This window comes from Trichomycterus rosablanca, chromosome 11 (assembly GCF_030014385.1).
Source record: "Trichomycterus rosablanca isolate fTriRos1 chromosome 11, fTriRos1.hap1, whole genome shotgun sequence".
Taxonomy (NCBI): domain Eukaryota; kingdom Metazoa; phylum Chordata; class Actinopteri; order Siluriformes; family Trichomycteridae; genus Trichomycterus; species Trichomycterus rosablanca.
In genome coordinates, this window is record NC_085998.1 from 29,692,583 (window position 1) to 29,718,258 (window position 25,676).

Here is a 25,676-nt window from a genome sequence, read left to right on the forward strand (position 1 = left end):
GACTTTACCTGTCAGTGGTCTGTCATGTTATGCCTGGTCTGTGCACTTTTTCCTCCTTAGTCAAACAAGCTATACATTACCATGGGATACTCCTGCTTAAAATGTGCACCGTAACACTTAACTTTTATGGTTTGCTTTTAAATCTTAGCCAGAAATGCCAATATATTTAATTAAACTAAACCAGTTACACCCAGATGAGTGGTATAATCAGTGGTGTGTTAGTGTGTGTTGTGCTGGTGTGAGTGGACAGGACACAGCAGCACTGCTGGAGTTTTTAAACACCTCACTGTCACTGCTGGACTGAGAATAGTCCACCAACGATAAGTATCCAGCTAACAGCACCCCGTGGGCAGTGTCCTGTGACCACTGATGAAGGTCGAGAACTCAAACAGCAGCAATAGATGAGCGATCGTCTCTGACTTTACATCTACAAGGTGGACCAACTAGGTAGGTGTGTCTAATAGAGTGGACAGTGAGTGGACACGGTATTTAAAAACTCCAGGAGCGCTGCTGTGTCTGATCCACTCATACCAGCAGAACACACACTAACACACCACCACCATGTCAGTGTCACTGCAGTGCTGAGAATGATCCACCACCTAAATAATATCTGCTCCGTAGTGGTCCTGGGAGAGTCCGGACCATTGAAGAACAGAGTGAAACCAGGTTAAAAAGGTATGTAGAGAAACAGATGGACTACAGTCAGTAATTGTAGAACTACAAAGTGCTTCTATATGGCAAGTGGAGCTGATAAAATGGACAGTGAGTGTAGAAACAGGGAGGTGGTTTTAATGTTATGGCTGATCAGTGTACATGTACCTTAAAGTGTATGTACATTTTTACTGCAACTGATCTAATTATCTGTTTTACTTTCATGTACAGATCCTTATATACAAGTGCCTGTAAATTTTTACTATAACATGATCTGATTCCAATTGTATTATGCACAAAAAAAGGTTAAATTATAAAACGTTTAAGTTGTTGAAACAAATGCAAACCATCTCACCCATAATGTTTTATTCAGTCTTATTTTAAAATACAGTTTTATTTTGCAATCAAAGTAAACAAAAAAATAATAAAGTAATAAAATAACCATTAAAACACATTCTACATTCCACATGTTTCACCAACACCAATCACATAAAAGAAAAGCAAATGTGCTAGTGTGCACCATATCAACTATTCAGAATGACTTTCTGAGGCAGCAGCAGCAACATGCTGTGATGGCTTTTCTGTTATTTACAAAATTAAATAATTTAGGCTCCAATATCTTTGTACCTTATAAAAATAGGCCTATTTTATACTGTTGTCTTTTGTCTATGTTTGTATCCAGCATAATGTAACCAGTTTATTTTAAATTTTATAATGCCATCAAGCAAGAAACATCTATATTTTTAATAAATATTATACTATCACGACAGATACTGGAGTTATTTGTACTGACATCGTTTTAGGGTAAAAGTAACACTTGTCGTCCAAGGCCACATTCCGCAAAGTAATATTTTGAATGTTTTACAGAATTTCTGTAGCAGGAGTGTTCATAAACGTCAGCTATACCTATGACATCAGTACGACGGGTTAGATAGGCAGTGACAGACAACTGAACTTCTGCTGTGTAAGAGTAAGACAGAGAGAAAGAGATATTAGCCCATAGTGTGAGTTGGGGTTCCTGGCTGATTTAGGCCTATGGTGTTGCACAGCCACTCGGCAAAGTCCACTTCTTCTGCTTCTGACTTCTTTATGAAGGGATGCACCTGAAGAGAACAATCACATCACAATTCAGCAATTGCATTGCAAATACGAAAAGGTATCAAATCACAGCCATTCGATATTGACAGATGTCTGAAGAAATGATTGTCTTCTTCAACACACAAAAGAATGTCAAAAAATGAAGTAAGAAAGAAGAAAAAATTCCATTGATGGAATAACCTGGTCATTCAGTATATTCAGGAGGTCAGCTGACCTCATTCTTTGGGCACATAACGTTGCTGAACCTAGACCTGACCGACTGCAGCAACCCCAGATCATAGCACTGCCCCCACAGGCTTGTACGGTAGGCACTAGGCATGATGGGTGCATCACTTCAGCCGCCTCTCTTCTTACCCTGATGCGCCCATCACTCTGGAACAGGGTAAATCTGGACTCACCAGACCACATGACCTTCTTCCATTGCTCCAGAGTCCAATCTTTATGCTCCTTAGCAAATTGAAGCTGTTTTTGCCGGTTAGCCTCACTGACAAGTGGTTTTCTTAAGGCTACACAGCTGTTTAGTCCCAATCCCTTGAGTTCCCTTCGCATTGTGTGTGTGGAAATGCTCTTACTGTCACTATTAAACATCCCTGAGTTCTACTGCAGTTTTTCTACCATTTGATTTCACCAAACGTTTAAGTGATCGCCGATCACGATCATTCAAGATTTTTTTCCGACCACATTCCTTCCTCGAAGATGATGTTTCCCCACTGTCCTTCCACTTTTTAATAATGTGTTGGACAGTTCTTAACCCGATTTTAGTAGTTTCAGCTAAATCTCCTTAGATGTTTTTTCTGCTTGATGCATGCCAATAATTTGACCCTTCTGAAACAGATTAACATCTTTTCCACGACCACAGGATGTGTCTTTCCACATGGTTGTTAAACAAATAAGAAGCTACTCACTGCATCAGTTAGGGTTAAATAAATTGTTGCCAGCTGAAACAATCACCCATGCAGTAATTATCTAATGGGAGGCTCTTACCTATTTGCTTAGTTAAATCCAGGTGGTGACCTTTTTTTTGGACAGGCAGTGTATGTTCTATTTCATTTTAACTTGAGTCGAACATAAGAGTCACTGGTTCGGTTCAGTGAATCGTTCAAATGAGTCATTTTCCAAACTTACTCAAATGACTCCACACAGAACCAACAAACTGACAGAGGAGCACAAACCACAGACTTTGGACAAACACATAATTAAGAAGGGATAAGGTAGGCTACCAAACATTAAAACGCCAAACACGTCTTATTATATATATATCACGTTTCTGTTATCATTTTACAAGATTTAATTGTGTTTTGATATTCCGTGGATGCTACAAACATTGTGAACCAGACCAACCGATTCAAGTATCAAGTAACCGATTCGGCTCAAGAGCAGGATTCATTCACAAATCCCCTAGCACAATTTTTTTGTTGTATTTTATTTTGAAGTCGAACATAAAAGTCACTGATTAATTTACATTTAATTCAACTAAGCGGTTCAGTTCAGTGAATCGTTCTAATGAGTCATTTTCTTACTAAAATGAATCAAAACAGCCTCCACACAGAACCAAGTGCACAAACCATATATACCTTTGGACAAACACATACTTAAAAAGGGATTTAATGGACTAGCAAACACTAAAGCACTAAACACTACTTATATATTATTATATATAACGTTGTTATTATTTAACCAGAATAAATCGCTCAACCGATTCATCAAAAAGAATCGGCTCAAGACCAGGATTCATTCACAAATCCCCTGCCAAAAATCTGTCTCCACAATCATTTTGGTGTTGTATTTCATTTACGTTTAGACAAACACATACTTAAAAGGGGAGTTGATGGACTAGCAAATACTAAAGCACTAAGCACCTCTTATATATTATTATATATATATAACGTTTATGTTATTATTGAACCAGAATAAATTGTATTTGAGATTCCGTTGTTGCTACAAACACTTGTGAACCAGATCAACCGATTCATCAAGTAGAATCGGCTCACAAATCCCCTGCCAAAAATCTGTCTCCACAATCATTTTGGTGTTGTATTTCATTTTGACTAAACTAAGTCGCACGTGAAAGTCACTGTTTAATTTAGATTTAGTTAAACTATGAGGTTCAGTTCAGTGAATCGTTCTAATGAGTCATTTCCCTACTAAAATGAATCGCTCAACCGATTCATCAAAAAGAATCGGCTCAAGTTACTTAAACAAATCGGGATTGCCTCGACACAGAACCAAATAGATAGAGGTGCACAAATAATAGACATTTGGACAAACACATTATGTAAACGGAATTCACTTCTTATTTGTTATTATTTTACCAGATTAAATGGTATTTTAAGATTTCGTGGTTGCTACAAACACTTGCGAACTAGCTCAACCGATTCATCAAAAAGAATCGACTCAGCAACAGGAATAATCACATGGTGCTTGTAATTACAAGATCATGTTGGTCTCTGCTAGATTAATATTTGTAGTGTATGTTCTTACCATTAGTTGCTTCAGATCAGCCCTCTCTGCTGGATTTTTGATTAAACTGTATTAAAAAAAAACACAATAGATGCAACGTCAATTTTGTTGTCATAATGTATATTCCACCACTAGATGGCACTATAAGCTCGTATTTGCTATAATAATATCCCTTAGTACCACATTCCTGGCTTTTACTCTTACCATTTGTTAACAAAATCTTGAAACTCTGAGCCAAAGATGCTTGGCAGCTTGGGTGGTGGCTGAAAATAGACAGATGATTGATTCAGTTTATGTGGTAAGATGCAGGTTATAAAATCCACACCTTGATCTCACTGTTCTGATCACATACCTCATTCACAATGTAGTCCAGCAGCTCAAAAATGGCCATCGGAGGTCTGCTGTCGGGTCCGTACGCTGCAAAATAAGATTCCAGATTACACTCTCTCAGTCATACATAGTACAAGTATTTTTCTCCCCTTTTGGATGTATCCACTGCATAAACAACCTCTGCTGCAGACTAAGAGGATTCAGGATAGCAGGTCTGCGTCAACAAGTGTGAAGCTTCTGGCCACTGATGCTTGTGTCTGTGCCTCAATCAGCAGCTGTTGTGGTGGCATGAAGGTAACTCAACCCGGCTAATTGTGTCTTTAGAGTGGCTGAGCATCCTTAGCAATTTTTCCCTCACAGTTTTTGTTTCTTTTTACATAATAGCTACCAATCTGGGGGAACTATGTCAAAGATACATTTACATTTTTGGCATTTAGCAGACGCTTTTATCCAAAGCGACTTACAGTACTGTGACAGTATAATGTCAAAGCAATTGAGGATTAGGGACCTTGCTCAAGGGCCCAACAATGGCAACCTGGCAGTGGTTGGCTCGACCCAGTAACTTTTGGAGTACTAGTACAGTACCTTAACCGCTAGGCTACAATTGCCCTATTATGTAGGTTAATCATAGTCCATGTGGGAAAGACGTAAATTCCTATGAAGCATGGTTGTCAGAAGTGGGATTTGAACCCACGCCTACAGGGAAGACTGCGACCTAAACGCAGCGCCTTAGACCACTCGGCCATCCTGACTAGCTCGCGTACTGTTGACGCCAACTGAATGTTTTTACAATATTATGTATGGTAGATGGTGAAAGACATACATTTGTCTAAAGCATGTACTGTCAGAAGTGGGATTTGAACCCACGCCTACAGGGGAGACCTGAACGCAGCGCCTTAGACCATTCGGCCATCCTGACTAGGTTGCTGCCTCCAAAACACATGAAGCCATGCACAACCAACTACTCAATCCAGAATCCATCTTTACACCCACAATGCATGGCCAGCTATGCTGTCTTAGAGCAATAAACCAATTCCTGATTGGTCATTTATTAAAGCACTTACAGCTGCTTGGTCGTCCAGGGGGCCTGGGTTTGGGGGAAGCTTCGCTAGATGAGCTTTCACCCTCCATTGGAAACCCAAAGATCTGCTCTAACTCCTTAGTGTCAGGTGGTGGTATGGGGAAGCGTCCAATGGCCATCTCGACCAACGAGAGTCCCATGCTCCAGATATCAGACTGCACCGAGTAGTGTGTGCCCTGCAGACGCTCTGGCTGGAGACAGAGACGTAGAGGAAAGGAATACAATGATCAGCAGCTCAAGTGAAAAACAAATCTTGTGATACCACAGATCAAACATCTAGATATAGTAGTGGCTTTTCCATATTTACTTATGTAGTAAACTGACAATAAAATATGAAAGGCTGACTCACAGACATGTAGGACCTGGTGCCCACAAACGAGTTGGCCATGGAGTCGATAAGCTGCCCACTCACACCAAAGTCACACAGCTTGATCTCACCACGTGAGTTCACCAGGATGTTCGATGGCTTCACATCTACAAAGGAACAACAGGAGCTCATTTAATACTGAAATGGTTCAAATGGGCAGATAAATGCAACAGGGTACGAGTGGAAGCTCGGTCACCTCTGTGCATGATCTTGTGCTTCTCTCTCAAGTAGGATAGACCTTTTATCACCTGAAAGCACACAGACATGACCTAAAACATTACGGATACGAAGAATTCTACACCGATCTGTGAAATAACGTCTGATGGTGGATATTGAATCCTGTATTTCTGCACAACAATCTACAACCCCAAATCAGAAAAAGTTTCTTAGAGTTTCTTACATTTACTTTAACTTTTATTTCATTGCAGACAGGATGAACCTGAACCATCTGAGGGATCGAAGCTTAAGCTTGCACCCTTGGTCTTTACGCACTAAAATTCCTCCTGATTCCTTGAATGGTTTAATGATATTATGCACTGTAGAGGGAAAAATATGCAAATCCCTTCCAATCTTTCTTTGAGGTACATGGTTTTTAAACATTTTCTCACGCATTTGTTGACAAACTGGAGATCCTCTGATCATCTTTGCTCATCAAAGACTCAGCCTTTCCTGGATGCTGCTTTTGTACCAAACCATGACTACAATCACCTGTTTGGAATCACGTCATTATTTAGTTTTTTCACCTCATTACTATCCCTTAATTGCCCCCGTCCCAACTTTATTTGGAATGTGTTGCAGGACTGAAATTTACATTATCAGCATTTAGCAAAGCGACTTACAATGAGCAATTGAGGGTTAAGGGACCCAACAGTGGCAACTTGGTGGTGGCGGGGCTTGAACCGGCAACCTTCTGTTTACTTGTCCAGTACCTTAACCACTGAGCTATCACTGCCCATGCAAGAATGGATGTTGTTGAGCAGATAAAACATGAAATATCTCAGGTTCATCCTGTCTGCAATGAAATAAGTCAATGTAAATGTAAGGAACACTGCATTTTTATTTTATTTGCATTTTCCATACTGTCCCAACTTTTTCTGATTTGGGGTTGTGGAATCATGCCAAGTAAACCTAAAAAAAAAAATGATTGTAAGAGTAGAAGCTGTGGTACGAACCGCAATGCTGACTTTTCCCAGTATTTGCTCCGGAATTTTGCCGGCTTTCTTCAGCGACTGGTCCAGAGAGCCTCCATCCTGTGTTAAGAGATAAATGCTTATCTTCAGTTTGCAACCCTTTTTATTTGCATTTGAGGGAAGCAAGAAATTTTTATTTAATATACAGTGGTACCTTGTAAATCGACTTTAAAACTCGACGCCCTTCGTCGAGAAATCTGTACCCTTAAGCTTGACGCGGTGCGGTAAAACGTCATCAAAGTGCAAATGTAAGACGAATCTGCATTTGTGTGGAATAACAGTCAAATTCACTCTGAAAGCATCCGTGTATCTGTGTTTATCTGGATTTTCCTCACTGTTTCACTTTTAAACTTGTGTTATAGCTCGGGGTGCTGAGAAATTGTAAGAATCAGCTTTTCTGAGAGAGTCTAAAACACTTCTCGTTAAAAAAAGCTTAACATGACTCAATGTATTAAAAGAACGACATAGAAACACTAAACCTCTCTTAATTATTACTGCTCATAAGTTCCCTCCACTAATGAAATTCCTTGTTTGTTGTTTTACTACAAGAAGTCACATTAAGCTTTGTGCACCGCCACACTCCATAGAAAATAACAGCACAGCCAGAACAAAAGCTATTGTGCCTCTTCTCATGTGAACGAAATACAGTATTCCAAAATCAAGCATCTCCATGATTAAGAAGCATAATGAAACAATAAAGAAGTAAAAGTAAAATACAGGTTTTATTGATTTTTAACTGTTTTTCAATCGTATTTCAGTGTTTCTATATTATATTTATATTATATTTTCAGTAGAGATGGACCGATCGGGGTTTTTGGCACCGATTCCGATCTCCGATCTCCTTTCAGGTACATCGGCCGATAGGCGATTCCGATCGGGGTGGGGTGGGGTGGGGGGTATATAGCAGTAAATAAACTTAAAAAGAGCCTCACAGTAAAGATAAACCGGAGCAGCGCGTGTGTGTGTGTGTTTGTGTGTGTGTTTGTGCCTTTAGAAGAGACGCTTTGTTCACAGTATCGCTATAAGTGATTCATTGATTCATGAGTTGATTCGTTTTTATGTGAAGCGTAAGTTTCTCTTATCGGTTATCTCTCCGTGTTTACTGTTATTAATTAAATGTCGTGGTTTTAAATAAACACCAGCTACTACAGAACATTTTGTGTGACTCTCTTACATTAAAAAGCTTCATTAAAAAGCTTAATTAAACTGCTATTACCACAGATCTGTAACCGAGTCAGACTCGTTCCGTCTAAGGAGCTAAAAGTTTTCTAAAAGTTCAGCAGATCATCCTGAACTAACGAATTTGAGAATGAATAAACTTTTGCCTCGGATTGGCTCTGTAACGTTTTCTGTTCTCATCTACATCACAAGTAAGAACCGAGTTTATATAACGTGCTGATAGAATCGACTCAGATGTGACCGGGTTGAATTATCTTTTTAAAGTAAATATTACAATTAGAGATGGGACGATCGATCGACTTTCAATCGATATCGGCCGATTTTCAATCAAAATATGCTATCGACGATCGGACGATATTTCCCAAATGTAGCCGATCCGATCACTTGATATATAAAGACCACGTTAAGCTTAACAGCTCAGTGAATTGATCCAGACTTTGAGCTACAAAACACGAACCATCACATCACCATTCATCAACAATCGTACAGAAACCATCGTGAAAGCTCTTCACGACCTAAAATAACAGAATTAACGTTGTGCATCATACATACGATGCAATTTTGCTGACTGAAATATTTACTTTAAAAAGATAATTCAACCCGGTCACATCTGAGCCGATTCTATCAGCACATTATTCAAACTCGTGTTCAGTTTGGTAACTCGTAAGTGGTTCTTGCTTTTGATGTAAATGAGAACAGAAACGTTACAGAGCCAATCAGAGGCAAAAGTTTATTCATTACCAAATTCGTTAGTTCAGGATCATCTGCTAAACTTTTAGGGTAATCAGAACTTTTAGCTCCACAGACGGAACGAGTCTGACTCGGTGACCGCTCTGTGGTAATAGCGGTTTAATTAAGCTTTTTAATTAAGCTTTTTAATTAAGCTTTTTAATGTAAGAAAGTCACACAAAATGTTCTGTAGTAGCTGGTGTTTATTTAAAACCACAGCATTTATTAATAACAGTAAAAACGGAGAGAGAAACTTACGCGTCACATTCGACTCCTGAATCAGAATCATTTAAAGCGACACTGTGAACAAAGCGTTTTTTTAAAGAAACACACACACGCTGTTGCTTTCGGTTTATCTTTTAAGTTTTTTTCAGACTAAACTGGATAACATTAAACCTGTGTGTGTGTGTGTGTGTGTGTGTGTGTGTGTGGTCAGTTAGACTAATAAGATATGTCTCCTGTGGGTGAAAAAAATAATTGTTTGGATACTTTATTATTTACTGCTGATTTTGCGCTAAAAATTGCATGTCATCCCCCCCCCCCCCCCCCCCATCCCGATCGAAATCGACTATCGGCCGATTGCCCTGAAAGGAGATCGGAGATCGCAATCGATGCCAAAAAACCCGATCGGTCCATCTATAATTACAATCAGCAAAATTACATCGTAAGAGCTTTCACGATGGTTTCTGTACGATTGTTGATGAATGGTGATGTGATGGTTGGTGCTTCGTAGCTCAAAGTCTGGATCAATCCACTGAGCTGTTAACTTAACGTGATCTTTATATATCACACGATCGGATCGGCTACTTTTAGGAAATATCGCCGATCGCCGATATCATATTTTGATTAAAAATCGGCCGATACCGATTCGTAGCCGATCGATCGTCCCATCTCTAATTTTCAGTGTATAAGTGTCAAAAACAACCACATTATTTTACATTAGTCTAAAATATATGCAGTTCCACGGGACCATGGAACACATTAACAGGTTTCCCATACATCCTTATGGGAAAAAATACCCTGAAACTTAACGTCTTTAAAACTCCCAAAATCAATTGACATCGAGTTTCAAGGTACCACTGTACTTTCAGTGCATTTCATTTCATTGACATGTTTTACCACTACTTTATCCTGGTTAGGGTCACAGTGGGTACGGTTTACACAGAATCAATGGGCGCAATACAGTAACACACACCAGACAGGATGACCAATCCAACATCACAATCCAAAACTACATCTTCCTTTTGTGTTATATGACATGATAGTATTTTTTCTTGTTAATGGACCATTTTAAATGCTAGAAACAAGTTGTGTAAAGTCATATTTAGTGTGGTTGTGGGTTTTTCCCATCACTTATTTCTGACCCTCTTGTCAGATCTGTGGTTTGTAATAGAGAAACAGTATTTTGTTAGCAGGCAGGAGAAAAGGAACATGTGATGATGTACTTTCCAGTCCTGATTCTGCGTAATCTTAATATATTTAGCTCATCTGTTCCTAGTAACTTGAGTGTTGGATGGCATACAACCATGAGTAATTATAATGCAATCATTTAGTCATTGTCTCAGTGCAGTTACGCAAACCATTTAAAAGAACTGATGTTATTACCCAACGTGAGACGTAATAAGTGAGAAATAAGAATTGTGATTAAACTGGAATATGAATTATTATGTGCAATACTGGAGTCTAATTTCCTGCTAAATCATACACTATTTTAATCTCGATCTCTCATCTCAGCCATAAAGTATGTTGTTAAAGATTGGGGTACATGAGGTTCATGGCAAGCCCAAGCCAAACACAGGGTGTCAAAACTACTACTGTGTTACGATTTGTTTTCCCAAAAAATTACAATAAAAATACCCAGCAATGGATTGGCACACTGCTAATTATGTATTCACACATCCAATTCTGTTTAACAGAGATTGCAAGGACATGCAAATCAAGCACACTGAGCAACACTTGTGAGCGTGGGCAAGGTGCAGTGAATGCATAATTATCTTTTTGTACACCTTTATCAATAAAGTATAAGTAAATTCTTATTGTTTAGGTTATTTTTTTTTGAAGATTATCACTATTAAAGTTTAAGAACAGTTCTGAAGTAGTGTCTTTCAAAGTAGGCAAACTCATTTACATTACGATTAATCATAATCTGTGTACATTTAGAATGAAGATAAAACTACTTGCATAATAAACAAAAAAACCTGATCATCAAAGTAGCCTACAAAGTAGCCTACCATTTTATCAGCTCCACTTACCATATAGAAGCACTTTGTAGTTCTACAATTACTGACTGTAGTCCATCTATTTCTCTAAATACTTTTTTATCCTGCTTTCACCCTGTTCTTCAATGGTCAGGACCCTTTCAGGACCACTACAGAGCAGGTATTATTTAGGTGGTGGATGATTCTCAACACTGCAGTGACAATGACATGATGGTGGTGTGTTAGTGTGTGATGTGCTGGTATGAGTGGATCAGACACAGCAGCGCTGCTGGAGTTTTTAAATACTGTCTCCACTCACTGTCCACTCTGTTAGACACTCCTACCTAGTTGGTCCACCTTGTAGATGTAAAGTCAGAGACGATCGCTCATCTATTGCTGCTGTTTGAGTTGGTCATCTTCTAGACCTTCATCAGTGGTCACAGGACACTGCCCACGGGGCGCTGTTGGTTGGATATTTTTGGTTGGTGGACTATTCTCAGTCCAGCAGTGACAGTGAGGTGCTTAAATACTCCAGCAGTGCTGCTGTGTCCTATCCACTCATACCAGCACAACACACACTAACACACCACCACCATGTCAGTGTCATTGCAGTGCTGAGAATGATCCACCACCCAAATAATACCTACTCTGTAGTGGTCCTGGGAGAGTCCTGACCATGAAAGGGGGCTAACAAAGCATGCAGGGAAACAGATGGACTACAGTCAGTAACTGAAGAACTACAGTGTTCCTATATGGTAAGTGGAGATGATAAAATGGACAGTGAGTGTAGAAACAAGGAGGTGGTCATAATGTTATGGTTGATCAGTGTATGTAAATGCTTTTAATTGTGGTTAAACTGGAATATGAATTATTAATTGCATTAATACTAGAGTCGCACATAATTCTACTCTTGATTTTTCATCTCAAGCGGTATGTATGACAGACACTTAAATGACATCTAACATGACTGTCAATCATGACCGTCTTTTATTGTTTATTAGTAAAAAACTGTAAGAGAACTGTACCATGTGCTCCATACAGATGCTGATCTCCCCATCGCTGTAGAAGGCCCCATAGAAGCCCACAATGTAGGGCGAATTGCACTCGTGCAGCACCTGTAGCTCTCGGATGATCTGATTTCTGATGGCTAGCTTGATCTCCAGGTGAATCAGCTGTAAGAATACACGGGAGGGATCAGATAGCAAAAAAAACCACAATTTAATAAGCGATATGCTTTTAGAACACTTGATGAACAGTATTATTAATATCACTTGTGCAGGTACTTCAACAATTGGACTACAGTCAGTAATTGTACACTCCAACATCAATATTGCCAACACCAATACTAACCATGATTGTGCAACACTAATATCAGTACACCTACCTTCCTGGCCATAATGAGTCCCGAAGGTCTGTGCGAGACCTTGAAGACCACGCCGCCGTTGCCCGCACCCAGCTCACAGATCTTCTCAAAGTCGTCATCCTTTAACTCCCCTACCTTCTGCTTCTGAGTGAGGAACGCCTCCAGACGTTTCCTTTGCTGTTCATCTAGTTCCAGCTCCTCCAGCTTCTTTTGCAGGGCCTCTAGGTTTGTCCTACACACGCAGGTCCCAAAGTAAAAGGGGAAAAGAAATTAAGTTGGTCATAGTAAATGTTTTTCTTACCAAAAAGCTGACTGTAGGATAGAAGAAAACAAACGCCCTATAAACGTTTTTATAAACAATTTTTGTGAGGTATACTATCGGACCAGGTGGTGCAGTGGGATATTCGGCTAGCACACCAGTGCTGGGCTTCTGGACTCTCCGAGTTTGAATCTCAGTTCTGCTACCGGTCGGGTGGGTGCCTCCTACCTAGCAGATGAATTTGCCCAATAGTCTGCTGGGTGGGAAAGACAAGACAGGGCTTTGATGCTGTGTAAGGACCCTGGTTAGTAGTTTGCGGCGCCTGTACAGTAGTGGAGAAATGCGGAGATTAGTGTGTGACTCTCCATGCGTGAGACTGGCCTCACGTGGAAATCTCCCGAAATATGGGCGAATAAAAAGGGGGCAGTGGATTGCGCAGACATCGGAGGGAGCACATGTTGGGCAAATACACTGATCAGCCATAACGTTAAAACCACCTCCTTGTTTCTACACTTACTGTCCATTTTATCAGCTCCACTTACCATATAGAAGCACTTTGTAGTTCTACCATTACTGACTGTAGTCCATCTGTTTCTTTACATAATGTTTTTAGCCTGCTTTCACCCTATTCTTTAATGGTCATGACCCCCACAGGACCACCACAGAGTAAGTATTATTTAGGTGGTGGATGATTCTCAGCACTGCAGTGACAATGACATGATGGTGGTGTGTTAGTGTGTGTTGTGCTGATATGAGTGGATCAGACACAGCAGAGCTGCTTGAGTTTTTAAATGCCGTGTCCACTCACTGTCCACTCTTTTAAACAGTCCTACCTAGTTGGTCCACCTTGTAGATGTAAAGTCAGAGACGATCGCTCATCTATTGCTGCTGTTTGAGTTGGTCATCTTCTAGACCTTCATCAGTGGTCAAAGGATGCTGCCCACGGGGCGCTGTTGGCTGGATATTTTTGGTTGGTGGACTATTCTCAGTGTTTAAAAACTCCATCAGTGCTGCTGTGTCTGATCCACTCATACCAACACAACACACACTAACACACCACCACCATGTCAGTGTCACTGCAGTGCTGAGAATGATCCACCACCTAAATAACACCTATGTTGGGTCCTGACCATTGAAGAACAGGGTGAAAGCAGGTTAAAAAAAGTATGTAGAGAAACAGATGGACTACAGTCAGTAATTGTAGAACTACAAAGTGCTTCTATATGGTAAGTGGAGAAACAAGGAGGTGGTTTTAATGTTTCAGAATTCCAGAAGACTACCTATTATACAGCCAAGACAAACAGTATGAGTACTAACCATGCCTTTATGCAGTGTGATCAGTGAGTGTGTGTGGCTAAAGCTAGTTTGTACCTAGAACTAAGCATAAGGAAGCTAAGAGAGTTCCTCTTTGGTCCCGTTCTTTTGCGCTGTTGTCATGGCAATGCATTTCCTTAGCCATTCGTTTGTAGAAAGAACTTCCCTGACCTTCTACATCTCTCCTTCCTTCCCTTTCACTGCAGAGCTAAAGGCTTCAGTGCTTAACGCCCACCTTAAAGAAACACTTAAAGAAACAAAAAAGTGCCAACACCACTAATAAAGACTCAATGCAAGGCAGAAGGGCAGTAGCATGGCCCTACATGCCCTCAGAAAAGATTATTTATTTCTATATTATTCTATTTTTATTTTACAATTAACATTTAAACAAATTCATATCTGAGCAAATCAATCCTTCATTCTCGCTTATTCAACAAGATTAAATTAGAATTAGAGTCAGAATTTTGTCGCCTTTTTCTGTTGCTGGATAAAATGTTGGTGCTATAAATTTACAGAGGACCAAGCAACTGTAGTTCAACAATTTGACCGATCACATCTTCCCTCTAAACGGGTGGGCTGTGTTATCGCTAAGTTTATGGCAAGTCCCACCTGCTGTGCCAGCTAATTTTTTTCCCCCTTTTTCTCCCACTTTAGCGCATCCGATTTCTGCCCGTCAATCATCCTCTCAATAATGCTGGTCCCTGCTCCTGATTGGGGAGGACGAGGCTGCTCCACGCCCCCTCCGACCCGTGCACAGCAATCGAACATCTTATCACCTACACTTGACGAGTGCAGTGCAGTATAGCGCTGTGTACGGAGAGCCACACCCTGGCTCTCTACCGCACTCCTTTCCCATCTCCGTGCAGGCGCCACCAACCAGCCAGCAGAGGTCGTAATCGCACCAACATTCCAATCGTTGTTCATGTGGCCGCTCAGCCACAGCCGGCCAGATATCAGATATCTGGATCTGAGTTGCCCGACTGGCAATGAGTGCTATGTCGAACAGCCAATGAGAACGCAAGACACGGGTGAGGGGAAACATGGGGTAGGAGTTGTAAAAAGATAGGACAGGGGCATAATATAGTTTATATCAGAATACGTCGGCACACACACAAAAGCTTTACAGTATTTCTGACCTTATCGTTCTCTACAAAACATAACACCAACGCTGCATTGCAAAAAATATTGACTAATATTTAATAATCTACTCAGATTCATTTATTTTTCACACATCAGCGCACAAACTTTGATCGCTCGCTACTTGTTGACGTGCATTTTTGGACGTGGTATCGTTAAACCCCTCGTCACTTCTCGTGTGTGTTTTCGTGACAAAACGTAGTATGGGAGACCAGAGTAGCTCGTCTGCGATTCCAGTTGGTGATAGATGGTGTAGTGTGAAACCCCCTATCGCCGATCAGTCATGTAGTGTGAAATACACAATGACTTGAAAGACTCCCGATTACAAGTGATCCAGTCATGTAGTGTGAACTGTACAGCGACCTGATGACTTGGGAAAGTCGTGTAATGTGAACTTGGCATTAATTTAATGACTGCAGATTACATCAGTGCTGTGCTCCTGGAGGCAACACCATTAAAACATCAGCAACAAATACACAAAAAAAATTAAATAAATAAATAAAAATTCAAGAGCCTGAAGCCATTCGGTTACTTCAGATATAAAAATATATTGTGCAGTGCTAAGCAACAATATGACCACATGAGATGCCCTTACGCATAAATTTACATTACATTACGCCTGACAGCTGCACAGGTGTTCACATCTCTCTGTGTTTAGTCAGAACATGACACAGTTACCTAAGATTCACCATTAAGAGTGAATGACACTCCAACAGGACACACGGCTCTGAACCTTATCTACACCCACAGAAAAGTGAGGCTCAAGTGTCCTGTTTTTTTCATCAGCAAGGCTGGCATTACCATGGTTACAAGGCTGCTGCGTGGGTTCGTGTGGGTGGCATGGGTGGGCTATGCGGAGAACACGAACGGCCCTGAGATACTAAAGAGAACACTCCATATCTCACGTAGGAGGTGTAAGAGCAACTCGGCACCCGCAGCCAACCCACTCACTCGAGCACGACTCCAGCTCACGCACTGGCAGCATATGTTGCTCTAAGAGCTCAATGTACTTTCCTGCATTAATGCTGCCATCACAGAAGTGTAAATGACCTTTTGCCAAGGGCACTGACACAACCCCATACCATGACAGACCCTGGCTTTTGGACTTGTTGCTGATAACAGTCTGGGTGGTCCTTTTCGTCTTCGGTCCGGAGCACACAGCGCCCATTTTTTCCAAAAAAGACCTGGATTGCTGATTTATCTGACCACAATACACGTTTTCACTGTGTGATGGTCCATCCTAGATGCCTCAGTGCCCAGAGAAGTCGACGCCGCTTCGACGCAAAGGTTATATGTGGTTATATCAGCTATTGTTGAGTGACAGTTCTTGATGCAGTGCCGTCTGAGCAAGCTAAAGCTTGCGCTCTTGGCCTTTAGGCACTGAAATTCCTCCAGATTTCTTGAATGATTTAATGATATTATGCACCGTAGAGGGAGAAATATGCAAATCCCTTCCATTCTTTCTTTGAGGTACATTTAGGGTTTTTAAACATTTCAATCATCTGATCATCTTTGCTCATCAGGGACTCAGTCTGACCTGTTTGGAATCGCCTCATTACTAGCCATAAATTGCCCCCATCCCAACTTTTTTGGAATGTGTTGCAGGCCTGAAATGCAGGAATGGAAGTTTATTAATAAATGAAATGAGTCCATACTGAGTCCATTTTCCATACTGTCCCAACTTTTTCAGATTTGGGGTTGTAATTTGTTTAAACTATTATTGATTTAAACTATAGTACATACAATTATTTGCATTGTAATAAAGTAGAACAATATGAGTATTAATTATAGCATTTCTAAATATATCTAAATTCACTGTCAGATGATACTTCTGTCTCCGAATGCCTGCAACCACATATAAAGGAAGAGGATTTACTGTACACCGTACACCCCCCCCCCCCACACACACACACACACTTCTAAGCCAGCTGTGGCGTCCAGTTCCTGCTACTCACCATGGGAAGAGGCATTCCACAGAGCCTCACTATAAAACGTACTTCCGCAGAGTTGAATCATGCATTCCGATCCCTGCACGCCACAACCTGTCCAGGCCTCCCTAATGGAATGTACTTTTGTGTCATTCAGAACATGATAGCCTCCTAGGCTGAATGCCATTTTTTTAAATAGCGCTTAGTTAAAATACCCCCTGGCCTCAAGAATTTTATGTTTAAATTGCTAAAACCTTTAAAATCTAGTTTTGGGACAAATTAATAACCACAGTGCATTAAAAATGTCTATCTTTTAAACCAGGGTGTGACCCAAATGTGTCACAAGCATGCCTGCAGAGGGATTGCTTGGTTAAATATTGGTTAGCAATGCTGGTACTGGAGTGGCTTTTTAGACCAAATTACCAATTTTGGGGGGTTTAAATGTATGAAGCGTTTGAATCCTAAAATAATATTGAAAAATAAATGTGGCTCCTAACACAAGAATTAACATTTTTAATGCTAATTTATATGTCATTCATTGCTCAGATACTATGTTAATACTTTGGTCTTGCAGAAATTGTGCAGCTCTGCCATCCTGCCATCTAATTGGCTGTTGTTCATACACCCCTGCTGGCTGATTGATGGCGCCTGAACAGAGTCAAGGAATAATGCATTGATCAGGGTGTGGCTCTCCGTACACAAAGCTGATCCGCTTATGAACAGGGGGTAGAGGTGGGTAACAAATTGCACAGAGCAACAGTATATCATTGCAACAAATGCTTTGTGTGGGATGATGCTTAGTTCGTATCTAAATTATACTTGACTGAAGTTAATAATGTAATTGTCGACACTCAGGTGGCGCAGCGGTAAAACACGCTAGCACACCAGAGCTGGGATTTTCAAATACATCGTATCGAATCTCAGCCCTGCCATCCGATTGGCTGTTGTTCATACATGGTGCTGGCATACCCCTGCTGGCTGATTGATGGCGCTTGCACAGAGTCGAGGAATAATGCATTGATCAGGGTGTGGCTATCTGTACACAAAGCTGATCCGCATATGAACTCGCCTCGTGCAGGTGAAAAGATGCAGTTGGCTACTGCACACGTGTCGGAGGGGGCATGTGTCAGTCTCGCTCTCCTCAATCAGAGCAGGGATCGGCATCAGTAGAAAGGGAACGTAATGCAATTGGTTAGTTGGATACACTAAAATTTGGGAGAAAAACAAAAATATAAAAAATATATACTTTTTAAATATTAATAACAATAATAATAATTATTATTATTATTATTTATGTAATTATTATTTTCAATATTATTTTTATTTTGTAGTTTTTTAATTGAATTTTACAAATTATAGGTCACGTTAAAGGTCGAAATAAATCTAAAATGATTTATCTTGATCTGCTATTTTAACAGAGGTGTGTAGACTTTTTATATCCACTGAACATGTTCCATAACCATTTGCTTTAATACATTGAGTAGTTTTCTCATAATGTCATATTACATGTGTAGCAATCATGCAAAAAATATGGGAAATAATTCATTGAAAGTTACACCCACTTGTCTATGAAGAACACACAGACCATTCTGGGTGAGTTTCGAACAACTTAACTGCTGGGAGGAACTGGCTCTTTGTTGTTAAGGTTTATATACTGTATCACGATTGCTTGTAAAACAAGACAATAATACTGTGGCTTTAATGTGGAATGTGTTGTCACAACTGTTCAACGTTTCTATTTATTCCGAGAGTTAATAAGACGTTACTTGGCTTGTGGACTTTGCCCTCATGTACCCTATTTACAGACTCTCAGAGTGCTTTAATGCCCTTTTGAAAGGCTCTGATAATGCAGTGGCACATTACAACAAAAGATGAATTGCCGTGTGATGGCAAAATAAAGCAGGAATGGTTATTACTAGAAAAAAAAGTATGTTTTTGTTGACTTGTTGGCTGCTCTGGACAACCATGATAAGAGCTTCCTGTTACAAAACACACAGGCCATTGGTAATAGTAGGTATATAAGTGAATTTTAGCCAAGAGAGGCAGGTATGTGTTATGTTACATGAAAATAATAACCATTCATGATTAATAATTTTAAAAGTCTTGCCATTCTAGATAAGGTCTGGGTTTGGCTATGGTAAATGCACAGAAATAACACAGAAATGCACAGGATAAAACACTCCACACTCACACACTTACACACATTTATCCCTTTTAATATATGTGAGAGCTGGATGGGGAAATACTCCGAAGAAATTGAATATAATTGAAGATTTGGCACATACCCGCAGCCCCGGGGAAGAGTACGCTGCCAAAAAAAGAAGGAAGTTGCCGCAAAGCACAGGTGAGCGTTGGCTGGCACAAACCCATGGCCCTGGGGCAGAGTATACTCTTTAGGTGTTGGGGTGCTGCGTCCCTCCCTCACATGCAGGCTAGTACAAGAAAGTTATAATCTGCAGTTGTTGATTAGGAATTTAGGTAGGTACATCCCATTCTATAAGTGATGGATTATTTTTTTCAACTGACCCATGGCCTATGCCATCCCCAATTATGAGATAGACAATCTGCTGGCTGGCATGTTCTCTTGTTTCGCTCTACTCGGAGAACTACACCTCGACCAGGGCGGCAACTTTGAAGGAAAGCTGGTTTGCAAGTTGTGTGTGTGACTGGGCATCCACAAAAACCACACTACCCCGCTTACACTGCATTTTGACCCCCTTGTGGAGCATTTTAATTCAAGAACTGCTTGGTCACCCAACAACAGTACATCCCCATACTGTTTTCTGGCTGCTGAACCACTGGGGCTCACATGATGAGGAGCAAACTGCATGACCCGTTGGATTTAACCTACAGCCTCCCTTGATGATCAGCGGCATGTTATATATGAGTTGTATGTCATCTATAAGTATACAACATCATATGGTTTAAAATCTGGACTGGTTGGGCCTATATCTGAAAGATGCACAGGACTGGCCTACCTCCATGGACTAGCTGCATCCCTAGTCACTTCAGGGACTTTATTAGGGACTGAACAAAGGGGTGAATATGTGGTAGTGTCATGCCCACTTAGACATAATTAGTATGTAGATAAGATCAGGGATGTTGTAGCCTAGTAGTAAAGTACTGGACTAGTAATCAGAATTACCAGGTTGCTGCTGTTGGCCCTTGAGCAAGACCCTTAATCCTCAATTGCTTAGACTGTATACTGTCACAGTACAGTAAGTAATTAGGATAAAGGCGTTAGTGTGTTAGTGTGTGTGAGGGTTAGGCAAACTTGGACTGGGATTGCATTTTATATTCTGTCCCAAGATAACAAAACACTGTTATTCCTGCTGTTTGACTACACCCTGGTCATTACTAGATTACTATTACACTACAGTACTGTAGTATTATTATTGTAATATGTTACAATCATCATGGGCTTTCGTGATTGACATGGAGGAAATTCTTGGTCCAGTAGTTTGCTTGTGCTTTGCAAGCAAACCATAGTCGTGTATATAATAAATGAATTATTACATTATAACAGTCAGAAAAGTGAGTCCAACACCTTTTTTTTGTGCTAGCTTTTTAAACACTATCTACCACCTCTGATTTTTCTCCTATTTACATAGCCTGGAGCAGCCACAGGGGCCAAGGTTTCTTTACTAAATACATATCAGTAGCTCTTGGAATGTAGGGAAAACACTAACTACTTAATTATGGCCAAGGGAAACAGAGAACCTAAAGGAACACCGGGCACAAAATATGGACATGCAAAACTCCAGACAGTGATCAGAGGCAACAATCAAACCCAGGTCCGCAAGACAAACGTGGATCACAAACAGACATGCCATTATGTCACCATAATTCACCAAATCTCAACAAAAATATTCAACAATAACCACTAATCACTAACCCCTACTTTACATGGTATCATTCTATTCAACAATAATCACTAACCCCTGCTTTACATGGTTTCATTCTCAACAATAATCACTAAACCCTACTTTACATGGTTTCATTCTCTTCAACAATAATCACTAACCCCTACTTTACATGGTATTATTCTCAACAATAATCACTAACCCCTACTTTACATGGTTTCATTCTCTTCAACAATAATCACTAACCCCTACTTTACATGGTTTCATTCTCTTCAACAATAATCACTAACCCCTACTTTACATGGTTTCATTCTCTTAAACAATAATCACTAACCCCTACTTTACGTGGTTTCATTCTATTCAACAATAATCACTAACCCCTACTTTACATGGTTTCATTCTCTTAAACAATAATCACTAACCCCTACTTTACATGGTTTCATTCTCTTAAACAATAATCACTAACCCCTACTTTACGTGGTTTCATTCTATTCAACAATAATCACTAACCCCTACTTTACATGGTTTCATTCTCTTAAACAATAATCACTAACCCCTACTTTACATGGTTTCATTCTCTTCAACAATAATCACTAACCCCTACTTTACATGGTTTCATTCTCTTAAACAATAATCACTAACCCCTACTTTACGTGGTTTCATTCTATTCAAAAATAATCACTAACCCCTACTTTACATGGTATTATTCTCAACAATAATCACTAACCCCTACTTTACATGGTTTCATTCTCTTCAACAATAATCACTAACCCCTACTTTACATGGTTTCATTCTCTTCAACAATAATCACTAACCCCTACTTTACATGGTTTCATTCTCTTCAACAATAATCACTAACCCCTACTTTACATGGTTTCATTCTCTTCAACAATAATCACTAACCCCTACTTTACATGGTTTCATTCTCTTAAACAATAATCACTAAACCCTACTTTACGTGGTTTCATTCTATTCAAAAATAATCACTAACCCCTACTTTACATGGTATTATTCTCAACAATAATCACTAACCCCTACTTTACATGGTATTATTCTCAACAATAATCACTAACCCCTACTTTACATGGTATTATTCTCAACAATAATCACTAACCCCTACTTTACATGGTATTATTCTCAACAATAATCACTAACCCCTACTTTACATGGTTTCATTCTCTTCAACAATAATCACTAACCCCTACTTTACGTGGTTTCATTCTCTTCAACAATAATCACTAACCCCTACTTTACGTGGTTTCATTCTCTTCAACAATAATCACTAACCCCTACTTTACATGGTATTATTCTCAACAATAATCACTAACCCCTACTTTACGTGGTTTCATTCTCTTCAACAATAATCACTAACCCCTACTTTACGTGGTTTCATTCTATTCAAAAATAACCACTAACCCCTGCTTTACATAGTACCATTCTATTCAACAATAATCACTAACCCCAATAATCACTAAACCCTACTTTACATGGTATCACTCTATGCAACAATAACCACTAAATCCTAATTTACATGATATCATTCTATTCAACAATAATCACTAACCCCTACTTTACATGATATCATTCTATTCAACAATAATCTCTAACCCTTACTTTACATGGAATCATTCTATTTAACAATAACCACTAATTCCTACTTTATATTGTATCATTCTATTCAACAATAATCACTAACCCCTACTTTACATGATATCATTCTATTCAACAATAATCACTAAACCCTTACTTTACATGGTACCATTCTATTCAACAATAATCTCTAACCCCTACTTTACATGATATCATTCTATTTAACACTAGTCACTAACCCCTACTTTACATATCATTCTATTTAACAATAATCACTAAACCCTAATTTACATGATATCATTCTATTCAACAATAATCACTAACCCCTACTTTACATGGAATCATTCTATTTAACAATAATCACTAACCCCTACTTTACATGATATCATTCTATTCAACAATAATCTCTAACCCCTACTTTACATGATATCATTCTATTTAACACTAGTCACTAAACCCTAATTTACATGATATCATTCTATTTAACAATAATCACTAAACCCTAATTTACATGATATCATTCTATTTAACAATAATCACTAAACCCTAATTTACATGGAATCATTCTATTTAACAATAATCACTAACCCCTACTTTACATATCATTCTATTTAACACATCACTAAACCCTAATTTACATGATATCATTCTATTCAACAATAATCACTAACCCGTACTTTACATGGAATCATTCTATTTAACAATAATCACTAAACCCTAATTTACATGATATCATTCTATTTAACAATAATCACTAAACCCTAATTTACATGATATCATTCTATTTAACAATAATCACTAAACCCTAATTTACATGATATCATTCTATTTAACAATAATCACTAAACCCTAATTTACATGATATCATTCTATTTAACAATAATCACTAAACCCTAATTTACATATCATTCTATTTAACAATAATCACTAAACCCTAATTTACATGATATCATTCTATTTAACAATAATCACTAAACCCTAATTTACATGATATCATTCTATTTAACACTAGTCACTAAACCCTAATTTACATATCATTCTATTTAACAATAATCACTAAACCCTAATTTACATGATATCATTCTATTTAACAATAATCACTAAACCCTAATTTACATGATATCATTCTATTTAACAATAATCACTAAACCCTAATTTACATGATATCATTCTATTTAACACTAGTCACTAAACCCTAATTTACATATCATTCTATTTAACAATAATCACTAAACCCTAATTTACATGATATCATTCTATTCAACAATAATCACTAAACCCTAATTTACATGATATCATTCTATTTAACACTAGTCACTAAACCCTAATTTACATGGTATCATTCTATTCAACACTAGTCACTAAACCCTAATTTACATGGTATCATTCTATTCAACACTAGTCACTAAACCCTAATTTACATGGTATCATTCTATTTAACACTAGTCACTAAACCCTAATTTACATGGAATCATTCTATTTAACACTAGTCACTAAACCCTAATTTACATGATATCATTCTATTTAACAATAATCACTAAACCCTAATTTACATATCATTCTATTTAACAATAATCACTAAACCCTAATTTACATGATATCATTCTATTTAACAATAATCACTAAACCCTAATTTACATGATATCATTCTATTTAACAATAATCACTAAACCCTAATTTACATGATATCATTCTATTTAACACTAGTCACTAAACCCTAATTTACATATCATTCTATTTAACAATAATCACTAAACCCTAATTTACATGATATCATTCTATTTAACAATAATCACTAAACCCTAATTTACATGATATCATTCTATTTAACAATAATCACTAAACCCTACTTTACATGGTATAATTCTATTCAACAATAATCACTAACCCCTACTTTACATGGTATCATTCTATTCAACACTAGTCACTAAACCCTAATTTACATGGTATCATTCTATTCAACACTAGTCACTAAACCCTACTTTACATAGTATCACTATATGGTGTCACTGATTGGCTGGGTCTATGCAAGCAAGACCTTAGGAAACTGGACATAGTTTACATAGAATGCATCTGGACATCATTTGAATATCACGATATATGTATAATGCCATATCGCACACCTTTTACTGGCACCCCCAAGATTTGATAGGGCATTGTGTACCTAATTTTGAGGATAGTTAAATACCCCAAATGGGGTGTAAAGTACAGTAGTATGCAGCTTCAATTCCAGTAGCTACTATTAATAATCAGCATGATGAGATGAATCCAGACCACTCACTCAGTAGCACCGGTACCGTTAACAGCGTTCCCATCCGGAATAGGGTTGAGCTGGATGGGATCGGGCTTCCTCCGTTTGTGCATGCTGGCTGTCAGTGATGTGTTATTCCGTAATCAGAACCGGAGGAGATGGAGGAGAGAGATCGGTGGTATGGCGCTGTAGATCGAGGCGGAGAGGAATGGAGAGAAGTGAAGTGGGAGTGGAGGCTGAGCTGTGATCGAGCTCTCTCTATACACACCCACCCGTGGATCATCAAATACACACTCACACACTGTAACGTCTGGAGGTGAAGAAGCTCTGCGATTGGATTTTTCCAGCCTATAAGGCAGAAGAACGAGCAGTGAATAACATCTCCTCTATGGGTGGATAGCACCTTTGCCAGTTCGTAGTTGTTGCGTCATAATAATAGACGTTTACATCTGTATTGCGAACAGCCAGGCTCACACCAGACAAGTCTGCCATCTGCTGGTAGAAATACGCAACTGCAACCACCCTACCATTCACTTCAGACATCCCAATTTGCAAAAACTCATTTCAGGGAGGTACCCCCGGACCTCGACCCCGACCCCCCAATCCAAAAAAAAAAAAAAAAAAGAAGCTAATAAACCTCTGTACATAAAACACACATCACATTTCAGTACAGTACGTGTGCTTTACT

The 25,676-nt window shown here is 39.0% G+C and overlaps 1 protein-coding gene and 1 non-coding gene across 3 annotated transcripts; both read right to left on the reverse strand.

Annotated features, from left to right (window-relative positions):
• Positions 1-1,002: 1,002 nt before the first annotated feature.
• On the reverse strand, positions 1,003-25,356 carry map2k1 (mitogen-activated protein kinase kinase 1). Of its 2 annotated transcripts, none has more exons than XM_063004146.1 (11): positions 25,019-25,356; positions 12,668-12,878; positions 12,309-12,455; positions 7,160-7,237; positions 6,184-6,235; positions 5,970-6,094; positions 5,604-5,811; positions 4,562-4,626; positions 4,414-4,472; positions 4,231-4,276; positions 1,003-1,754 (listed from the first exon to the last, which is right to left on the reverse strand). In XM_063004146.1, the coding sequence occupies exons 1-11, from the start codon at positions 25,099-25,101 to the stop codon at positions 1,644-1,646; spliced, it is 1,185 nt and encodes a 394-aa protein (XP_062860216.1). In that variant the 5' UTR covers positions 25,102-25,356; the 3' UTR covers positions 1,003-1,643. The 2 variants fall into 2 exon arrangements, with proteins under 2 accessions (XP_062860216.1, XP_062860217.1); XM_063004147.1 differs by lacking the exon at positions 25,019-25,356 and adding an exon at positions 14,277-14,409.
• trnal-uag (transfer RNA leucine (anticodon UAG)) lies at positions 5,209-5,291 on the reverse strand. Its single transcript has one exon. It is a non-coding gene; the product is annotated as a tRNA-Leu (tRNA).
• Positions 25,357-25,676: the final 320 nt, after the last annotated feature.